Raw genomic sequence first — 18192 nt, forward strand, 5'->3', positions numbered from 1 at the left:
AATGCCATTTATTTCATGTTCAGGCTCTTTATTTGAAAAGTACCAACTGCATTTTGGAATGCAAATGGTGACAATGTTTAACAATGTTCATAATTTGGCCTCAAAGTAAAGCTACAGGTAAGAGCCAAAATAATGGAAACTCGAGTAAATGAGTGAAAGTATATTGAAAGCAGGGGCTTTCACACAGGTGTGGTTCCTGAGTTAATTAAGCAAAAATCATCCCATCATGTATAAAAATGCTGGGCAAGCTATTTTGGTTACCGTGGCTATGCTCCGAATGGATGACAATGCCCCCATCCACAGGATATGAGTGATCACCAACTGGTTTGATGAGCATGACATTTATGTAAACCATATTCCATGGCCATCTCAGTCACCAAATCTCAACCAGGTTGAACACTTAGATTCTGGAGCAGTGCCAGAGACAACTTCTCGAAGAATGGAGTCGCCTCCCTCCAACATGAGTTCCAGACGCATGTAGAATCTATGCCAAGGTGCATTGAATCGGTTCTGGCTCGTGGTGGCCCAACACCCTATTAACCTATAAGAGTCAAAGCATCATTTTGTGATTTTGATTTGGCCTTGATTTGGCCTTTTGATTAGCCCATACAAACGCAATGAATAACAGATTCACTACATGGAACAATTTCCCCCAAATAAAACTCTAAAAGGGTGTATCCTATATCTGAGAGATAAAAATCAGGATTTTTTTTGGGGGGGGGGGGGTGTACTTAACCCCTTATTTGTCACTGAACAGTCTTCATATATACTGCACATCCATATTCTTTCTACTGGTACCGGGGGACCTTCAGATGAGTCTTCTGAGCGACATGTACGTGAGAGTCTCAACTTAACACAGAGGGGTTATATTAGTGTGTGTAGCCCAAACTAGTCAGACGCCACAGACAGAAGTCCCAAGACTCGTGTGAGAATGTTTCAGGATGTCTCATGGTCTGACAAACACCGCTCTAACGCTGTCACCTGGATGCGGTGGCTTGAGACACAACAAATCTCTAGCTTAAACTGACTGACACATTTTTATGGAGACGTTTTATTATGCCAGTTAGATTTCAGCAGGGGCACGGACATCGACCTTAGGGGGTTTTAAAATGGTGTTTCCTTTATTTTGGCAGTTACCTGTAGCATATAAAGTTGATCACCACTTTTCACAACTGGAGTCAGTCTAAAAAAAAAATGACCTCATTAAAGTTAGGGATAGAAAAAAAACATACATTTTGTGAAGGTGCATGTTGGATTTTCAATTATAATACTTATGGCAATATCAAAATAAGACCAAAAAGAACAATGTGATCTTGAACAACCTAGGAATGTATTTTCAGTTAAACTGCAAGATCAGTCATAAGACAAATCAATCAGAAACATGCCCCTGCATATTTTATAACATATTTTCAAATACAATGCAGCCTTTACCCCACCTCTCCCCAAACAATTAAAGTAATTTCTCTTTCATATTTCCAAATGTTCAAAACCATTCAAATGAAAATCCTTTGTTTGATTACTGGGTTGGTGTACCTAGTATAGTAACAGTCTAGCGCCTTCTGTTATTCAAGCACATTCATATAAAAATGATTTTACACACTCCTAGAGCTCATCGTGGCCCACTTCATCCTTGAGGTCCTGGCTGGCCTCAGTCTCTGGTTCCTTCATGTTCGCGAAGGCCACTTCCCTGGTCAGCTGCTCCAGAGGAGGGAGGCCCACCGCCAGGTTACGCATTGCAATGGCTGTCATCAGGAACCTACAACACAGAGCATGATATACTCAAACTCATGTGCCTTATATTTAGTCTATGACATTTACTCCTACAAAGCGAATGTCTACGTTAAACCAAGCCACTGCAGGATACACGTGGAAACTGGAGGAATCACATGGTTGTCATGAGTTTTGGTAGTTGCACTGAAAACAACACTCACGCTCGACGCAACATGTAGTACTTTTTCACAGTAAACCGGTTCAGCCTTTCGCACACATTGGCTTCTCTGCGCTTCTTCACTTCTTTCATCCTCCGCTGTCGCCGTAGGAATAGCTGAACAACGGGATCCATCACATTGGCTTCTGACCCCTCATTTTCTCCAGTGATGAGCGACTGGAGCTCTGGAGGGAGGGGTTCCGTTTCTGTGGGGCGAAACGCTGTGTTGGCTCATCACTGCCATCAAGTGTGATGGTTCCTGTTGTATGTGTTAATTCCTGCCGTGTGTATATTTAAGACCTGACCTGTTCCGTTGCGGACCCTCTCCTGCAGTTCAAACAGCTTAGTGAAGTTCCTCTGTAGCGCTGCCTCTGTGGTGTTGACGTAGATGTACATGTAGCAGGACGGCCCCTCAGACACTGTGTACACCTTATGGTAGGCCCCTGCAGGAAGCTGTTCTCGCACACACACACACACACACACACAATGAGTACTCCTAGCCACACCATGGCAACTGGAATGTGAACCTTATGTTTAACAGTAAGTTTCAGCCCATGATGATGACTACAGTACAGCTGTCATCCAGGTGAAGGGTGTCATTACAGGCTGGCTGAAGCAGGTAGGTTGAAGAGGGATTATACCTGCTTCTGCTCTCCAGGTTGGAGCGTGTAGTTCTTTTTCTCATCCACTATCTCAACATTCAGCTGGCCCTGCAGCACCTGAACACTGGTGTTGCCCAGGTCCTCACTGACATAGTTCTCTAGAAGGAGACCTAAAGGAAAAATTAACCAACACATTTGAGCTAGATTGAAATGGACTTTGAATGATGAATCAGTGATCCCCATATGAAATATTCTCAATTGAAGACAATGAGGGAGAGACCCCAAACCTGGGAAGTCTGCGATGAAGACTATCTCTGTCTGGTTGTCCAACGAGCCCTCGATCTCCTGGAACTTGGTCCTCCAGGGAGAGAGGTCCACCAGCAGAGGCATGAGCCAGGGATTTGGACGGAATGGTGACCAGTCTGCCTTCACAATGTTCACACGGGGGTCAAAGATACTAATGGATGGAAAGAGAATTCAAGACCAAACTGTCCAGCGAATAACATTTCTATCTATGTGGAGGATGTAAGAGATCACAAAAAGGCTATGTAGTACCGTTGTTGGAAGCGTTCATTGATGGACACCCAGATGTCAAAGTAAATCTCTGGATCAGAGATGTTGTAGTGAGGCAGGTGGCGGCTCAGGCAGGTGGCATACTGCTTCAGCATGTCCCCATGGTCCTTCCACCGCCGACTCTGAGTGAACACCTACAGGTGCGCCACAGAACAATTTCACTTTGCTTCACCTTTATGGAACTAGTCATACCACCTTTAAAAAGTTTTGCAGTATGAGGTACTCAGATCCTCCTTCTCCCAGATAGTCACAGATAAGTTAATTCAATTATAAGATGTAAATATACAATCCATTTTTTCTATTAAAGGTTTGATACATTTTAAGTCAATTAATGAACATTACGAGCCACCCCCATTCCCAATATGTTAGGTTTTCTGAACAACCTCTATTCCCGGCATGTTCATATCGCTAATGTCCTACTGTATGTAGGCTTATGATGAAGTTCGGTATGCTGTAGTTCATTTAAAGTGGGACCAAACACGCTTTTATTGTTTAGTTGGAATGTTGAATGGTTAATATAATCGACTTGAGCTTATTATCCCTAATGTCACATTCCCCATGTCTCCCAAATTTCCTCCCTTTTTCCACATGCTTTCTAACCCTTCCTATGAGTCTGATTTTATATTTGATATATTGTTCAATGGCTCACCCCAGGGTTGAGGTATCCGACATCTCCTGTTTTTCCATCTTTGTAGGTGATCTTGACATGCTGGTGGGATCGGGAGTGAACCATCATATCCCAGGAGTACCCATACAGGCCATTGGTCCAGTTGTTATAGCCCTAGGTCAAAAAGAAAAAAGCTAGACATTTGTACAAAAAAAAGTTTTTTTAAAGGAATATCAAATGTTACAGTATTATATCACTTTTTTTGCCAATCAATCACAAAACTGCATTCCAGATCAGGACAGCAGGATGTATGGACCAGTATTTACTAATGCAAAGCCTCTTTCCACACCCCTCTGCAACCCCCACCGTTCTGCTGACTCAAGCTAGTTTACACTACTGTTTACTGCAGACTGATAGCAGTGTTGACACTGATTGAGCAATTATTCTGGTAATCTGTACTGTTGGGAAATAACTTTAGCTGACAGCCGTACACCCAGTGACTCACAACTGACATTTAAATCAAGGCATTCAAATCAAATGCTGCTGATTTCTTGATTCAATACATGGAAAGGATTCGAAGAAGTTTGTCACTGTAAACTCATATTCCATTTCTACAGGAGTACCTGTGTGATGAAGTGAGAGTAAGGCAGGAAGAACTGTTCAGCCAGGTACAGAATGGTGAACAGGGTTGCCAGCTTGTGTTTAAACCGTGTTTTGGAGGCCTTGGGGGCGGGGGACAAGTCCTGTAGTCCCGTAGATGTGTGCTGGGTCACTGGGTAAACACAGGAGGTGCTGGGCTGTGGGGGAGGAGATGTGAGCGGCAGCACGGGCCTGAGGATCTCCGGGAAGCGGGCAAAAAAGTGCCTGGGCCAGTCAGGGTAGCAGAAGAGAGGACTCGTGGCCAGCATAGTGTAGGCAAACATACCTGGAGATAAAATATAGGAAAATAGTAGCATTTGTGATCAATAGGTGGTTATAGATTAACTTAAATAGTGGATCATTATAGAAAAGATTGCTTTGAAAATGCTCTCTGGGCCACAGGAGTCTGTCTGCATGCATTATGTTGCCCTCAGTACAAGCGAAAATGAATCTTATTTCCTTATCAATGGAATCCTCTAATGATAATGGGAAAGGAACGGGGGATACCTAGTGTGGTGGTTGATTTCTTTACTATCAAATGAGGAGAGACAAATTTATCACACAAGTCAGAGTTATACTTACACTAAATCTTTAAATCACTTATTAATAAGGGAGCAGGTCAATACAACGCACACATTTATTCACTGCTTTAGCACACTCTGCCAACCCGGATGTCCTAGCCGTGTCTGAATTCTCATCACTGTCAAACGCTCCCTAAAGTTTCTAATCGACCTGGCCCGGGTATCCTGGAAGGATATTGACCTCATTCCGTCGGTAGAAGATGCCTGGTTATTCTTTAAAAGTGATTTCCTCAATCTTAAATAAGCGTGCCCCATTCAAAAAAATGTAAAACCAGGAACAGATATACCCCGTGGTTCACTTCAGACCCGACTGCCCTTGACCAGCATAAAAACATCCTGTGGCGTACGGCATTAGCATCGAACAGCCCCCGCGATATGCAACTTTTCAGGGAAGTTAGGAATCAATACACACAGTTAGGAAAGCAAAGGCTTTCAAACAGAAATTTGCATCCTGTAGCACAAACTCCCAAAAGTTCTGGGACACTAAAGTCCATGGAGAATAAGAACACCTCCTCCCAGCTGCCCACTGCACTGAGGCTAGGAAACACTGTCACCACCAATAAATCCACAATATTTGAGAATTTCAAAAATAAATCTTTCTACGGCTGGCCATGCTTTCCACCTGGCCACCCATACCCTGGTCAACAGCCCTGCACCCCCCACAGCAACATGCCCAAGCCTCCCCATTTCTCCTTCACTCAAATTCAGATAGCTGATGTTCTGAAAGAGCTGCAAAATCTGGACCCCTACAAATCAGCATGGCTAGACAATCTGGACCTTCATATAAAGTTGATAATTCTCTAAAATTATCAGTCGAAATTGTTGCAACCCCTATTACTAGCCTGTTCAACCTCTCTTTCATATCGTCTGAGATCCCCGAAGATTGGAAAGCTTCCGCGGTCATCCAACTCTTCAAAGGGGGTGACACTCCAGACCCAAACTGCTACAGACCTATATCTATCCTACCCTGCCTTACTAAGGTCTTCGAAAAACAAGTTAACAAACGATATCATAACCGCCATCGATTTTTTTAAAATTTTTATTTCACCTTTATTTAACCAGGTAGGCTAGTTGAGAACAAGTTCTCATTTGCAACTGCGACCTGGCCAAGATAAGGCATAGCAGTGTGAACAGACAACACAGAGTTACACATGGAGTAAACAATTAACAAGTCAATAACACAGTAGAAAAAAGGGGAGTCTATATGTACATTGTGTGCAAAAGGCATGAGAAGGTAGGCAAATAATTACAATTATGCAGATTAACACTGGCGTGATAAATGATCAGATGGTTATGTAAAGGTAGAGATAGAGATATTGGTGTGCAAAAGAGCAGAAAAATAAATAAATAAAAACAGTATGGGGATGAGGTAGGTGAAAATGGGTGGGCTATTTACCAATAGACTATGTACAGCTGCAGCGATCGGTTAGCTGCTCAGATAGCAGATGTTTGAAGTTGGTGAGGGAGATAAAAGTCTCCAACTTCAGCGATTTTTGCAATTCGTTCCAATCACAGGCAGCAGAGAACTGGAACGAAAGGCGGCCAAATGAGGTGTTGGCTTTAGGGATGATCAGTGAGATACACCTGCTGGAGCGCGTGCTACGGATGGGTGTTGCCATCGTAACCAGTGAACTGAGATAAGGCGGAGCTTTACCTAGCATGGACTTGTAGATGACCTGGAGCCAGTGGGTCTGGCGACGAATATGTAGCGAGGGCCAGCCGACTAGAGCATACAAGTCGCAGTGGTGGGTGGTATAAGGTGCTTTAGTGACAAAACGGATGGCACTGTGATAAATTGCATCCAGTTTGCTGAGTAGAGTGTTGGAAGCAATTTTGTAGATGACGTCGCCGAAGTCGAGGATCGGTAGGATAGTCAGTTTTACTAGGGTAAGTTTGGCGGCGTGAGTGAAGGAGGCTTTGTTGCGGAATAGAAAGCCGACTCTTGATTTGATTTTCGATTGGAGATGTTTGATATGGGTCTGGAAGGAGAGTTTAGAGTCTAGCCAGACACCTAGGTACTTATAGATGTCCACATATTCAAGGTCGGAACCATCCAGGGTGGTGATGCTGGTCAGGCGTGCGGGTGCAGGCAGCGAACGGTTGAAAAGCATGCATTTGGTTTTACTAGCGTTTAAGAGCAGTTGGAGGCCACGGAAGGAGTGCTGTATGGCATTGAAGCTCGTTTGGAGGTTAGATAGCACAGTGTCCAAGGACGGGCCGGAAGTATATAGAATGGTGTCGTCTGCGTAGAGGTGGATCAGGGAATCGCCCGCAGCATGAGAAACATCATTGATATATACAGAGAAAAGAGTCGGCCCGAGAATTGAACCCTGTGGCACCCCCATAGAGACTGCCAGAGGACCGGACAGCATGCCCTCCGATTTGACACACTGAACTCTGTCTGCAAAGTAATTGGTGAACCAGGCAAGGCAGTCATCCGAAAAACCGAGGCTACTGAGTCTGCCGATAAGAATACGGTGATTGACAGAGTCGAAAGCCTTGGCAAGGTCTATGAAGACGGCTGCACAGTACTGTCTTTTATCGATGGCGGTTATGATATCGTTTAGTACCTTGAGCGTGGCTGAGGTACACCCGTGACCGGCTCGGAAACCAGATTGCACAGCGGAGAAGGTACGGTGGGATTCAAGATGGTCAGTGATCTGTTTGTTGACTTGGCTTTCGAAGACCTTAGATAGGCAGGGCAGGATGGATATTGGTCTGTAACAGTTTGGGTCCAGGGTGTCGCCCCCTTTGAAGAGGGGGATGACTGCGGCAGCTTTCCAATCCTTGGGGATCTCAGACGATATGAAAGAGAGGTTGAACAGGCTGGTAATAGGGGTTGCGACAATGGCGGCGGATAGTTTCAGGAATAGAGGGTCCAGATTGTCAAGCCCAGCTGATTTGTACGGGTCCAGGTTTTGCAGCTCTTTCAGAACATCTGCTATCTGGATTTGGGTAAAGGAGAACCTGGAGAGGCTTGGGCGAGTAGCTGCGGGGGGGGGGGGGGCTGTTGGACGAGGTTGGAGTAGCCAGGCGGAAGGCATGGCCAGCCGTTGAGAAATGCTTGTTGAAGTTTTCGATAATCATGGATTTATCGGTGGTGACCGTGTTACCTAGCCCTAGTGCAGTGGGCAGCTGTGAGGAGGTGCTCTTGTTCTCCATGGACTTCACAGTGTCCCAGAACTTTTTGGAGTTGGAGCTACAGGATGCAAACTTCTGCCTGAAGAAGTTGGCTTTAGCTTTCCTGACTGACTGTGTGTATTGGTTCCTGACTTCCCTGAACAGTTGCATATCGCGGGGACTGTTCGATGTTAGTGCAGTCCGCCACAGGATGTTTTTGTGCTGGTCGAGGGCAGTCAGGTCTGGAGTGAACCAGGGGCTATATCTGTTCTTAAGAGACAACACTGCAGCTGTATTCATCAACCTGGCCAAGGCTTTCGACTCTGTCAATCACCACATTCTTATCGGCAGACTCAACAGCCTTGGTTTCTCAAATGACTTCCTCGCTTGGTTCACCAACTACTTCTCAGACAGAGTTCAGTGTGTCAAATCGGAGGGCCTGTTGTCCGGACCTCTGGCAGTCTCTATGGGGGTGCCACAGGGTTCAATTCTCAGGCCGACTCTTCTCTGTATACATCAATGATGTTTCTCTTGCTGCTGGTGATTCTCTGATCCACCTCTATGCAGACGACACCATTCTGGATACTTCTGACCCTTCTTTGGACACTGTTAACTAACCTCCAGATGAGCTTCAATGCCATACAACTCTCCTTCCGTGGCCTCCAACTGCTCTTAAATGCAAGTAAAACTAAATGCATGCTCTTCAACCGATCGCTTCCCGCACTCGCCCGCCCATGCAGCATCACTACTCTGGACGGTTCTGACTTAGAATATGTGGACAACTACAAATACCCTAGGTGTCTGGTTAGACTAAACTGTCATTTACAAAATAGCCTCCAACACTCTACTCAGCAAATTGGATGCAGTCTATCACAGTGCCATCCGTTTTGTCACCAAAGCCCTATATACTACCCACCACTGCGACCTGTATGATCTCGTTGGCTGGCCCTCGCTTCATATTCGTCGCCAATCCCACTGGCTCCAGGTCATCTATAAGTCTCTGCTAAGTAAAGCCCCACCTTCTCAGCTCACTGGTCAGCATAGCAGCACGCGCTCCAGCAGGTATATTTCACTGGTCACCCCCAAAGCCAAAACCTCTTCGGCCGCCTTTCATTCCAGTTCTCTGCTGCCAATGACTGGAACGAATTTGCAAAAATCACTGAAGCTGGAGACTCACATCTCCCTCACTAACTTTAAGCACCAGCTGTCAGAGCAGCTCACAGATCCCTGCACCTGTACACAGCCCATATGTAAATAGCCCATCCTGTTATTTATTTTTGCTCCTTTGCACCCCAGTATCTCTACTTGCACATTCATCTTCTGCACATCTATCACTCCAGTGTTTAATTGCTAAATTGTAATTATTTTGCCACTATGGCCTATTTATTGCCTTACCTCCCTTATCTTACCTCATTTGCACACACTGTATATAGACTTTTTTCCCCTATTGTGTTATTGACTGCATGTTTGTTTATTCCATGTGTAACTCTGTGTTTTTGTTTGTGTCGCACTGCTTTGCTTTATCTTGGCCAGGTCGCTGTTGAAAATGAGAGCTTGTTCTCAACTAGCCTACCTGGTTAAATAAAGGTCAAATAAAAAACAAATAAAACAAAGTGAATCGATTGAGTGCTCTACGATAATGATGGCTGGTCAACGATTCACGGTGAGAGCCCCGAGACAAAAGTACTAAAGGTATTTTATAGCCAAGATACACCCCTTTCAACCTACATGACGAACAACAGATATATAGAATGGGTCACAAGGGTAAGATTTGTATGAAAGATACTGTCTGCTATGTATTATAGGTACTGCTGTATTAACAGTTTTCATTGTATAGACCAGTGTCTGGCCCTCTGACTCCAAACTGGAACCATCTCTCCCTGGTATGGAACAGAAACATTAACTCATGCTCTGGAATGCTCTTTGGGTTTTAAAAGACATCGTAAATCTCCTGTCAGTGTTATCTCCTAGAGGCCCATACTTAGTAGAACACACACCCAATAGTTAACAAAATACTCTATTCTGTTGCATAAAACAAACATTTGATGCAATAAAAGTATTATAACATAATCTTGCACTCACACTAGTCAGTTGTACAACTGAATGCATTCAACTGAAATGTGTCTTCTACATTTAACCCAACCCCTCTGAATCAGAGAGGTGCGGGGGCTGCCATAATCGGCATCCACGTCTTCGGCGCCCGGGAAACAGTGGGTTTACGGCTTTGCTCAGGGGCAGAACGACAGATTTTTACCTTGTCAGCTCGGGGATTCAATCCAGTAACCTTTCGGTTACTGGCCCAATGTTCAAACCACTAGGCTACCTGCACCACAATTACAAGCAACTATTCAAAATGGGACATCATCCCAGAGTACAATGGACTCTATATACAAAGTGTTGAACTTTGTAGCTTCTGTAATTCAGTAACATTTGATATTCTCATTATGATGACTGAAAAGACTCACCGATGCTGAAGAGTTGAGAGTTCATGCAGTGGAAGTAGCTGACAAAGAAAATGCCAAAAGGGCGCGTGGCATCGAAAAACAGCAGATAGCCGGCAGACAGGTCCAGACAAAGACCACCTCCATGGACCACCAGCAGACTCACCATTTCATTAGGCAGAATCATCCTGTGGGACAGACGCAAAGGGTAAGAAATCCATACAATCCCACATGGGGCAGTTTTATATAAGCTGTTCCAAAATATGAGGGCGCTTGGCCCTCAATACATCTGTATTGAAGTCTGACAAATACCATCTGTGTGGTCCAGTGTGGGTCAGCTAGTAGAGCATGGCTAGGGCCAGGCGTTTTAGTTATATTTTGTGAGGGTTTTCTTTGACCACTATTTCCCCAGTATTATCCACTAGGTTTGCTGCAGGCAGAAAATCCTTTGAAATGTAATTTAATTGACACAAGCTATCTCCAATCAATCATTCAATCAATGTCTGGTTGTTCGTCCTAAACCAGGGGAAGAGTGGCATACGAATCTTAATTGCACAAAGCCTACTATTTGGCAGGGACTACTATTTGTAGATCAGTGATTCTACACTTCACTTTGCTCAAACTGATCCTCTCTGTTACGTTTCCCAGTTTCTGTGTTGTGTATATGTATATTTCAGGAAATGGCTTCCTGGATTCCCCCAAGCAGCTGATTGGTCGGCACCATTGCAGATTGGAGCTCTGACCCCGCCCTCTCGTCAGGAGATACAGCTGTCTGCAATTAACAACTCCTTCTGCAGCTTAAAAAGCCGGTGTTCCATTTAGGAGAAAGAGAGCTTCTTGGATGTTCTGTGTTGTTTGTTGTTCAGAGACAGTTTTGTTGAAAGTATTTTGTAGCTGCTACTGCTGAGGTATGCGTGTGCCAATAGGACTCAGTGTTTTTCATTATTGAAATTGTTCACTATAAGTTTGTATTATTCTGTTTAATTTGTTCCCAGGGGGAAGGGGAAGGCACCTTGGGAGTGCTTAGGCAAGAGGCCTGCGGGCATACATATACCCATAGTATGTACTCCGTCTGTGCACACTGGGTAAGACCTGGGCGGACCACCCCCTTGTATTTTGGTTAGCGTGTTAAGAATAGATAAGTAGTGGGTAGGTAGGAGAGGGGGCTCTAACTTTCTTTGGGTTCCATCCAGACCCTTTTCCCCACATTACCGTGTCATCCTTACCCGCACCTACAATCCCATACCTCTTTCACTCCACAGGGAGTTGAGTTGTAGCGGGGTGTTGCGTTCCCTCCACCAAGAGGCGTGCGTAACAGACTCAATCCCTGATCAGAGGTTATAAAAGTGGGGCAATTAGTACAGCTAAAAAGGGGGCTATGAATCCAACCAGAAAATATAAATTCCATATCAGAATATCGCTTAAAAAAGTTTTAAAGTATGCCAATACCCCGCTGGGGCACTCTGCAGACAATATATTCTACAAAACTTGCAATTTAGCATTTGATTAAGAATGCTTCTACCGTCGACGGTTGTGGAGGATATAGCGACAGTCTCATCCTTACGTAATAACAAGCCAACATCAATTAACACATATTTCACAATGTATTCGTTGTCAGTTCTTAACATATGGGTTTGATAGGGGAAAATGTTGACTATTTTCAGAACAAATGTCTAGCCTATTTTTATTAGTTACAGAAATAACCCAACTCTTGAATGCAGTGTATGGAGATACGCTTCTCATACTCTACAAAGCGCATGTGAATGCGCAGTTACTCAGAATAATATTGAAACTTGAATAGTTCAAGTAAATATACTATATTAGCTAGAATAACGAACGCCTTCACCCAGTTCTCCTTGGAAATATGACCATATCAGTCTTGTCAGTGGATTCGTCCGTTATTATGGAGATGCTTTGTTTGTTTTACCATTCTGCGCCTCCGTTCTTTACGTGTGTTAATGAATGCACACATTTTGGGATTGTCTACTTTTTGGAGTGTTGGCGCTTGGAAAAGCCATATCCTCAGCATTTGTTTTTTCTATAGTGAATAATAAAGGCAATTTTTTTTTAAGTCTACATTTTCTCAAATTAATTATGTTAGCTGGTCTATGAATGCACACTTGACAATTTACAGGTTGTGTGACAAGTTGCCTTATTGGCCTCTTGAGGTCAAATGATGGTAATGCAGGGTAGAAAGAGAAAAAAAACACCTGGACCTAAGCATGGCACTTGCAACACCAGGGTTGTGGGTTCGATTCCCATGAGACACCAGTACGGAAAAATATGCACTCACTGCTGTAAGTTGCTCTAGATAAAACCGTCTGCTAAATTACTAAAATGTCATTAAAAATGTTAACTAACCTGAAAGGGTCAAAAAGCCAATGGTGTGCCAAGTATGACATGGAATATCCCTCTACCCAGTCTGCATCCAGTTTCTTGATTCCAGCAATGAAGTATACTATAAAAATCTACCAAGGAAAAAGATTAAAGATATATTATAGTAGTGTCCTCAAAGTTTATCAGGCACATGTTAAGGCAGATACCCTTGATATAGTAAAGTTTATATGAACTCAATAGAAAGAATTTGGCACAGACCTGAAACCTCAGAAGAGTGTAGTTCCAAAGTGGCACTTGGGAATTCTTTTTTTGGGGATTACGTAATCCATCTATTGACCTGAAAATAATAATATACTGCATGTACTTAAATGCATGCATACACTCAGGCAAACCCACACACAGATTCAATCAACCAAATATGTTATACGTTTAAGAAATGTATAGTAATGGTTTCATAAAAGTTCTGCAACTCACCAGTATCTGTTGGCGTCCATGAATGTGAGCTGGAAGCCAATGAGTCCGTAGAGGTAAGAGTGGTTGTTCCAAGCTGTTTTGTCCAAAAAGAAGATGTACCAGTACGTGGATATGAACATGAGACAGGAAAGGCGGTAGAAACAGCCCAACATGATTCCTACAGCACCTATAAAAAGAGACAATTAAAAGAAAAAGTATTTAACTAGGCAAGTCAATTAAGAACAAATTCTTATTTACAATGACGGCCCACACCGGCCAAACCCGGACGACGCTGAGCCAATTTTGCGCCGCCCTATGGGACTCCCAATCACGGCCGGTTGTGATACAGCCTGGAATCGTACCAGGGTCTGTAGTGACACCTCTAACACTGAGGTGCAGTGCCTTAGACCTCGGTCTAAGGCACTTTTCAGCACACATTGAAAAGATGAAAGCATATTAACACTATCACATAAACCTGCACAAAGGAAACAAAATACAGCAGCTGTTCCAATCACTGACTCAGAACTTGACCTACCAAAGAGCATCACCACATAGACCAGGTACATATAATCAAGAGGCAGCGGCTGCAGGAAGCTGAAGAGAGGGAAGCGGCACACAGGAGCCCCATCCAGGTACTTGTAGTCCAGGTGGCTAAGGCCTCGCTCCTGTGTAATGTCTATAGCCATTATCATGCCTGGGGGACAGAGACAGGGGAAGACACACAGAAGATGAGAACAACGAGAGAGATTGCACAAGACCGCCAGCAGATGATTTGACTTGCATATGAAACTCAACTCAATGCGATTAATTCAATTCTCAGGCACAAATGAAAATGCCAGACCCTGCAGCCATTTTGACCAAGGGTAACTAATCTTAGTGGAGATGACAGAGCTCACCAAACAGGAAGCGGAAAATGCCCAGAGAAGCCGGGTCAGTGGGGCGGTTTAGGAGACACACCAAGCGATGCCAGGAGGACAGGTCCTCCTTCTCAAACCCAAACAGCCGTTTCATCATGCTCTCAGTCTCCACTGCCCTCTCTGCTGCTGGTACTGTCTCCTTGTCCATGGCGCCTTCTCCCTCATCACTGCTCCCAGACAAGTCTCCCTGTCCTGAGGACTGCTCAATGAAAGGAGCACCTAAGAGAGAATGGGAAAATATGCATACCAATTCACACGTCAGAGAAACACCTTAACCCTACGGTTCACAAGAATGCCATGGGTATGTGTGCAGTATTTATGCCACAGCGTACTATAAGTCATTAGGAACTAGATGTTCCTGATTATAAGCTGATGTGTATATTGCAATTCAATCACGGTGATACATTGATTATCGTGAGATGCATTGCATCTATCAGTCTCACGTTTTTATAAACCTAGTCAGCAGATCCAACCCGCTTACTTACAGCTGCACTAGGGTCGGAAAGCATATGCCTGTGTATATTAAGACACCGTGGAGCTGGTGCGAGATATGGTTCGGAAAACGTACCTCAATCCAGAGACTAAAATGTGTTGTACCGCAAATTGTCTCATTATCCTAACTGTTAAACTGAAAAGATTGAACGACTGGGCATTTTAGTCCTCATGCTAGGCAGCAGAAGCCACAGCAGCCATTTTGAATGGCAGTGTCAGCCAATCAAATGATGTCCTGGATTATTGATATTTTATTTGATAATTGTGGGGGGGGGGGGGCTTCACCTTCTTTGTATTCACAGGAATATCCCTGTATTGGTGTGTAATATTGTTATTGTTGCAATAAAAAAAGGATGGAAATGTATATACAGTGGGGAGAACAAGTATTTGATACACTGACGATTTTGCAGGTTTTCCTACTTACAAAGCATGTAGAGAGAGGTCTGTAATTCTTATCATAGGTACACTTCAACTGTGAGAAACAGAATCTAAAACAAAAATTCAGAAAATCACATTGTATGATTTTTAAGTAATTAATTTGCATTTTATTGCATGACACAAGTATTTGATCACCTACCAACCAGTAAGAATTCCGGCTCTCACAGACCTGTTAGTTTTTCTTTAAGAAGTCTTCCTGTTCTCCACTCATTACCTGTATTAACTGCACCTGTTTGAACTCGTTACCTGTATAAAAGACACCTGTCAACACAATCAAACCTCTCCACAAAGGCCAAGACCAGAGAGGGTGTAAGGACATCAGGGATAAAATTGTAGACCTGCACAAGGCTGGGATAGGCTACAGGACAATAGGCAAGCAGCTTGGTGAGAAGGCAACAACTGTTGGCGCAATTATTAGAAAATGGAAGAAGTTCAAGATGACGGTCAATCACCCTCGGTCTGGGGCTCCATGCAAGATCTCACCTCGTGGGGCATCAAAGATCATGAGGAAGGTGAGGGATCAGCCCAGAACTACATGGCAGGACCTGGTCAATGACCTGAAGAGAGCTGGGACTAGTCTCAAAGAAAACCATTAGTAACACACTATGCCGTCATGGATTAAAATCCTGCAGCGCACGCAAGGTCCCCCTGCTCAAGCCAGCGCATGTCCAGGCCTGTCTGAAGTTTGCCAATGACCATCTGGATGATCCAGAGGAGGAATGGGAGAAGGTCATGTGGTCTGATGAGACAAAAATAGCTTTTTGGTCTAAACTCCACTTGCCGTGTTTGGAGGAAGATGGATGAGTACAACCCCAAGAACACCATCCCAACCGTGAAGCATGGAGGTGGAAACGTCATTCTTTGGGGATGCTTTTCTGCAAAGGGCACAGGACGACTGCACCGTATTGATGGGAGGATGGATGGGGCCGTGTATCGCGAGATCTTGGCCAACAACCTCCTTCCCTCAGTAAGAGCATGGAAGATGGGTCGTGGCTGGGTCTTCCAGCATGACAATGACCCGAAACACACAGCCAGGGCAACTAAGGAGTGGCTCCGTAAGAAGCATCAAGGTCCTGGAGTGGCCTAGCCAGTCTCCAGACCTGAACCCAATAGAACATCTTTGGAGGGAGCTGAAAGTCCGTATTGCCCAGCGACAGCCCCGAAACCTGAAGGATCTGGAGAAGGTCTGTATAGAGGAGTGGGCCAAAATCCCTGCTGCAGTGTGTGCAAACCTGGTCAAGAACTACAGGAAACATAAGATCTCTGTAAAACAAAGGTTTCTGTACCAAATATTAAGTTCTGCTTTTCTGATGTATCAAATACTTATGTCATGCAATAAAATGCAAATTAATTGCTTAAAAATCATACAATGTGATTTTCTGGATTTTTGTTTTAGATTCCGTCTCACAGTTTAAAGTGTACCCATGATAAATGACAGACCTCTACATGCTTTGTAAGTAGGAAACACTGCCGAGTTTGCAGGTTATCAAATACTTGTTCTCCCCACTGTATATGTTCAACACAATTTGCCATTCTGGCTGAGGTTGCCACTGCTTGCTAGCATAAGAAGGAAAACGGTAGTTTATTTAAAAACGAATAGTTGTTGAATCTTATTGGTGTAACAGTTGGGATACACAAGGCATTTCTCATCCCTGGATTGAGGTACGTTCTTTTCCAAGCAGGCTCCTTTGGTGTCTTTTTAATTGATTTTATTTCACCTTTATTTAAGCAGGTAAGGTAGTTGAACAAGTTTATTTACAATTGCGACCTGGTCAAGATAAAGCAAAGCAGTGCGACAGTTACACAAGGCATAAACAAGCGTACAATCAATAACACAATAGAACAAAAATAAGTCTATATACAGTGTGTGCAAATGGCGTGAGGAGGTAGGCAATAAATAGTCTTAATATACACGAATGCTGTCTGACCCTAGCGCAGCTTGAAAGCAAGCGGTTCGGGTATGCTGACTACTTTATATACCCTGTAACAATTTACTGTAAGCAGAGCTGATCAATGGTTACAAAACAACAACAATGCTGTCCCTTGTTACATACCTGCATTAGCATTGTCGCACGCCCCTGCTTCCATGCTTCCAACTCGGTTATGCAAAAAAATATATACTATTTGGACAGGGATGTCACCCTAATAGTACAATTTCCCCTCCTTGTCCCTACCCCAATGAGATATTCAACACACGTGAACCGTTGGGTACGTGTCAGTCCGTGTACTAGCCTAAGGAAGGTTGTCTGGAAAATCGACAGGGAACCTGAAACAGTGCTCAGAGTCTATTGGTTATTTTTCCACGAGACAAACTACACCTAGTAGCAATCCGGAAATTGTATGCCCCCAGCGGTTGGGATGAGAATAACCTAATGTAGAAGGCATGCAGCTGGAGTACAAAACCGAAAGTATTTATCAAAAAATATATAGATTTACAGTACCAGTCAAAAGTTTGCTAAACCTACTCATTCAAGGGTTTTTCTTAAATTTGTACTATTTTCTACATTGTAGAATAATAGTTTTGATGACTTCACTATTAAATAACCCATATGGAATCATGTAGTAATCAAAAAAAGTGTTTATATTTGAGATTCTTCAAAGTAGCCACCCTTTGCCTTGACAGCTTTGCACACTCCTTTATTATATTGAACCTTTAACTAGGCAAGTCAGTTAAGAAAAATCTTTAAAAATGTCCAGCGATGCGGTGGATTGAGACATAACCAATGCAAAAAAAACATCTATTTTCAACTGATATTTTGTTATTTCAATTTCCGCGGGGGCTCGGACATCGACCTTAGGTTGGTTTAGGGTAGGGTAGGGACTTCCCAAGGATCTTTAGTTAGGAGAAACATATTTACCTCCTGAATTAAGGAGGAAGTTACCTGAGCCGTGGTGCACCGGTTTCCACAGCCACAATGTCAAAATGGGCTATATCGTAAAAATGGATGAAAACAAAAACGTGATTTTGGTCTTAATTTAAGATATATTAGCTGTGTGGTTAGGTTTAAAATGAGAGTTTAACAACATAACATGTAGAAATAGGCGGGGTTAATATGACTTTGTGG

The 18192-nt window shown here is 43.6% G+C and overlaps 1 protein-coding gene across 2 annotated transcripts; it reads right to left on the reverse strand.

The window, feature by feature from the left end:
- Nucleotides 1–7: 7 nt before the first annotated feature.
- Nucleotides 8–18149, reverse strand: ggcx (gamma-glutamyl carboxylase). Of its 2 annotated transcripts, none has more exons than XM_036967944.2 (15): nt 17182–18149; nt 14177–14416; nt 13816–13974; nt 13302–13467; nt 13086–13164; nt 12852–12958; nt 10515–10678; nt 4333–4634; nt 3752–3883; nt 3085–3236; nt 2817–2986; nt 2569–2699; nt 2233–2380; nt 1932–2133; nt 8–1756 (listed from the first exon to the last, which is right to left on the reverse strand). In XM_036967944.2, the coding sequence occupies exons 1-15, from the start codon at nt 17213–17215 to the stop codon at nt 1603–1605; spliced, it is 2340 nt and encodes a 779-aa protein (XP_036823839.2). In that variant the 5' UTR covers nt 17216–18149; the 3' UTR covers nt 8–1602. The 2 variants fall into 2 exon arrangements, with proteins under 2 accessions (XP_036823839.2, XP_036823840.1); XM_036967945.2 differs by lacking the exon at nt 17182–18149 and adding an exon at nt 14766–14857.
- Between the last annotated feature and the right edge of the window lie 43 nt (nt 18150–18192).

Source organism: Oncorhynchus mykiss, chromosome 29, assembly GCF_057628025.1.
Source record: "Oncorhynchus mykiss isolate SJ-2025 chromosome 29, ASM5762802v1, whole genome shotgun sequence".
In the NCBI taxonomy this organism is placed as follows: domain Eukaryota; kingdom Metazoa; phylum Chordata; class Actinopteri; order Salmoniformes; family Salmonidae; genus Oncorhynchus; species Oncorhynchus mykiss.